Source organism: Centruroides vittatus, unplaced genomic scaffold (assembly GCF_030686945.1).
Source record: "Centruroides vittatus isolate TY-2023 unplaced genomic scaffold, ASM3068694v2 contig_962, whole genome shotgun sequence".
NCBI classification, from domain to species: domain Eukaryota; kingdom Metazoa; phylum Arthropoda; class Arachnida; order Scorpiones; family Buthidae; genus Centruroides; species Centruroides vittatus.
The window spans coordinates 1,275-4,189 of NW_027122638.1; the positions used below are offsets into that span (position 1 = coordinate 1,275).

The 2,915-nt window shown below is 33.1% G+C and overlaps 1 protein-coding gene across 1 annotated transcript; it reads left to right on the forward strand.

Annotated features, from left to right (window-relative positions):
• Positions 1-524: 524 nt before the first annotated feature.
• Positions 525-2,336, forward strand: LOC136985361 (piggyBac transposable element-derived protein 4-like). The gene has a single exon (XM_067282631.1). It carries the CDS (start codon positions 525-527, stop codon positions 2,334-2,336), a length of 1,812 nt encoding a protein of 603 aa, XP_067138732.1.
• The last annotated feature ends 579 nt before the right edge of the window (positions 2,337-2,915 follow it).

The window sequence follows — 2,915 nt, forward strand, 5'->3', positions numbered from 1 at the left end:
TAAATAAACTTTCAAATAAATGGTATAACTCTAGTACCTGTCTTCAGATGAATCCAGAAATGGAATGTTTTAAAATTTTCAATTTTTGCCGTAAAAACACTGAATGATAGGTAAAATAATAATTATAATTACTTAAATAAATAAAAATTTTATTGGAACTACTGTCATAAAACTTCGTAAGATGATACCAAACTACAAATAAATAAAATAAATCAATCTCCTGTCAAATTGTATTTTTTTAAATTAAAACTTCGATTCCCAAACAAGGTTAGGCTTGGTCTAGGGCAGTAATTATTGAGTCACGTGACAGAAAAGGGAGCTTACAAAAAATTTACCAAATAAGGAACCCTATTCACATATTTCCATATTTGGTAAATTTTAGTCCTCTCCCTTCTCTGTCACGTGACTTTTTACTCTGATACTATATAAGTGCAGTTTTTTCGCATTAGCTCGTCATTGTTTTTGTTGCTGTTTTTGGTTTCGAGTATAGTTCTTCTTTTTTACGATTGTGTTAAAACAGCGCTATGGATAAAAGTAATTTTTACTTGCTTTCATCTTCGGAGATAACAGAGATGATTGAAGATGATGATGATGTTTTTTCTTCGGAGGAAGAGGATGATATTTTGGAGCAGCGAAAATCGGACTCTGAATCTGAACAATCTTGTTCAGACCTAGACGAGGTTAGTACTTCTGGTTCATTTTTTATGGGTAAAGACCGTGTAACTAGGTGGAATAAGGAAATGCCCCTTCAAACTCAGAGGAGAGAGAAAGAAAATATTATAACTCATTTGCCTGGCCCAAATGGAAGAGCAAAGTTCGTCAAAACACCTTCGGAATGCTGGAAGTTATTTTTTGATGACGATATATTAAATCATATTGTCGAAAATACAAATAAGTATATAGAGAGAATAAAAGAAAAATTTAGCCGCGAGCGTGATGCCATCTCAACAAATATTTGTGAAATAAAAGCTTTTATAGGAATATTGTTTGCATGTGCGGTGATGAAATTAAATACAGTAAATTTGCGAGATATTTGGACCTCCGATGGTTTCGGAATAGAAATTATAAAACCTGTGATGTCAGAGAAAAGATTTAGTTTTCTAATAAGAGCGTTAAGATTTGACGATAAAGCTACTAGAAATGATCGTCGTAATACTGACAAACTCGCTGCGGTGCGAGATTTTTTTGAGAAATTTGTTACTAATTGCCAAAAGAATTATTACCCATCGGAATATTTAACTATAGACGAGATGTTGGAGGCATTTAAGGGCAGATGCCAATTCCGGCAATATATTCCAAGCAAGCCGTCAAAATATGGGATAAAAATTTTTGCCTTGACAGATTCAAGGACTTTTTATAGTAGCAACTTAGAAGTATATGCGGGAATGCAACCGCAGGGCCAATATTTCACAAGTAATTCTCCTAAAGATGTTGTGTTAAGATTATGTAAACCCGTAGCAGGCTCTGGAAGGAATATAACATTTGATAATTGGTTTACGAGTTACGAACTTGCATTAAAATTATTAGACATAAAGCTGACGTCAGTCGGTACTTTAAAAAAAAATAAAAGAGAAATACCGCCAGAGTTCATTACTTCGAGAAACAGAACTGTATTCAGTAGCATGTTTGGATTCCAAAAAAAGTGTACTTTAGTTTCATATTCTCCCAAAAGAAATAAAGTAACTCTCTTACTATCAACTTTACACCACAACAATAGCATTGATTCTTCAACCGAGGAAAAAAACAAACCCGAAATCGTAACGTTTTACAATCTTACAAAGGGAGGCGTCGACGTTGTTGATAAACTGGCGTCACGTTATAATTGCGCAAGATACTGCCGACGCTGGCCCCTTGTTATTTTTTATAGTTTGCTAAATATTTCGGCCGTAAATTCTCATGTCATTTATTATCTGAATAATAAACTTCCACAAAATCAACGCAGAAGACACTTCATGAAACTGCTATCGATCGAACTAATGACTCCGCAATTAAAATTACGTGCACAAAAAGAAAATTTACCCAGAAACATTAGAACGGCAGCCCTTCAATTCTCTAAATTGCAACATGAAACATCAGAATCGGAATCAGAATCAACAACAGCATCAACAGGGACATCACCGGCATCAACATCAGTAGCATCCACATCTGCGGCATCCACATCTGCAGCATCAACATCACGGAAGCGATCATCCTGTTCTGATTGCGGTTATAAAAAAGGCAGAAAGACGACAAATAAATGTTTTCGATGTAATAAATACATTTGTGGTGAGCACTCACATAATTTATGTAAGTCATGTATAGAAAGTTCAGAAAGAACAATAGAATTAGAAAGTTAATACTATATGAACGTATTCATTTTTTATATTACCTATTTTTCTGTATTTCTTTTATTTTCTGGGTTAGGCATAAGGGGTTGCTTTCAGTGACTTGCAAACAGGACCTTTTGAATATTGTCCAACAAATGAACGATATTTATAGATATATATATCAATAAAAATTGTTTATTTGTTGAATACTGCATCTAAAAAATCCTGTTTGCAAGTCACTGAAAGCAACCCCTTATGCCTAACCCAGAAAATAAAAAATTAACTTTTTTTGCATACGTTAATTATAATTCTTGCAATACAAGATGTACATAAAATTTTAGCATTGTATAATGTAAAATGTATAAACGAATAATAGAAATGAATATTTAAATGTATAAATAAATAATATATAATATAATTTTATCTGTATTACCAATTTATGCTGTTTATCTTAATTATTATTTATATAACTCTTGTATTGAAAGTAGAATAGATGTAAGCAAGAGACGAGATAATTGACATCTAGGCGTTAAGTGTCGCCTGGATGTCAATTTTCTCGTCTCTTGCTTATTCAGAGATCGGCGTGAAGTCCACCATCGTCAGGATTAT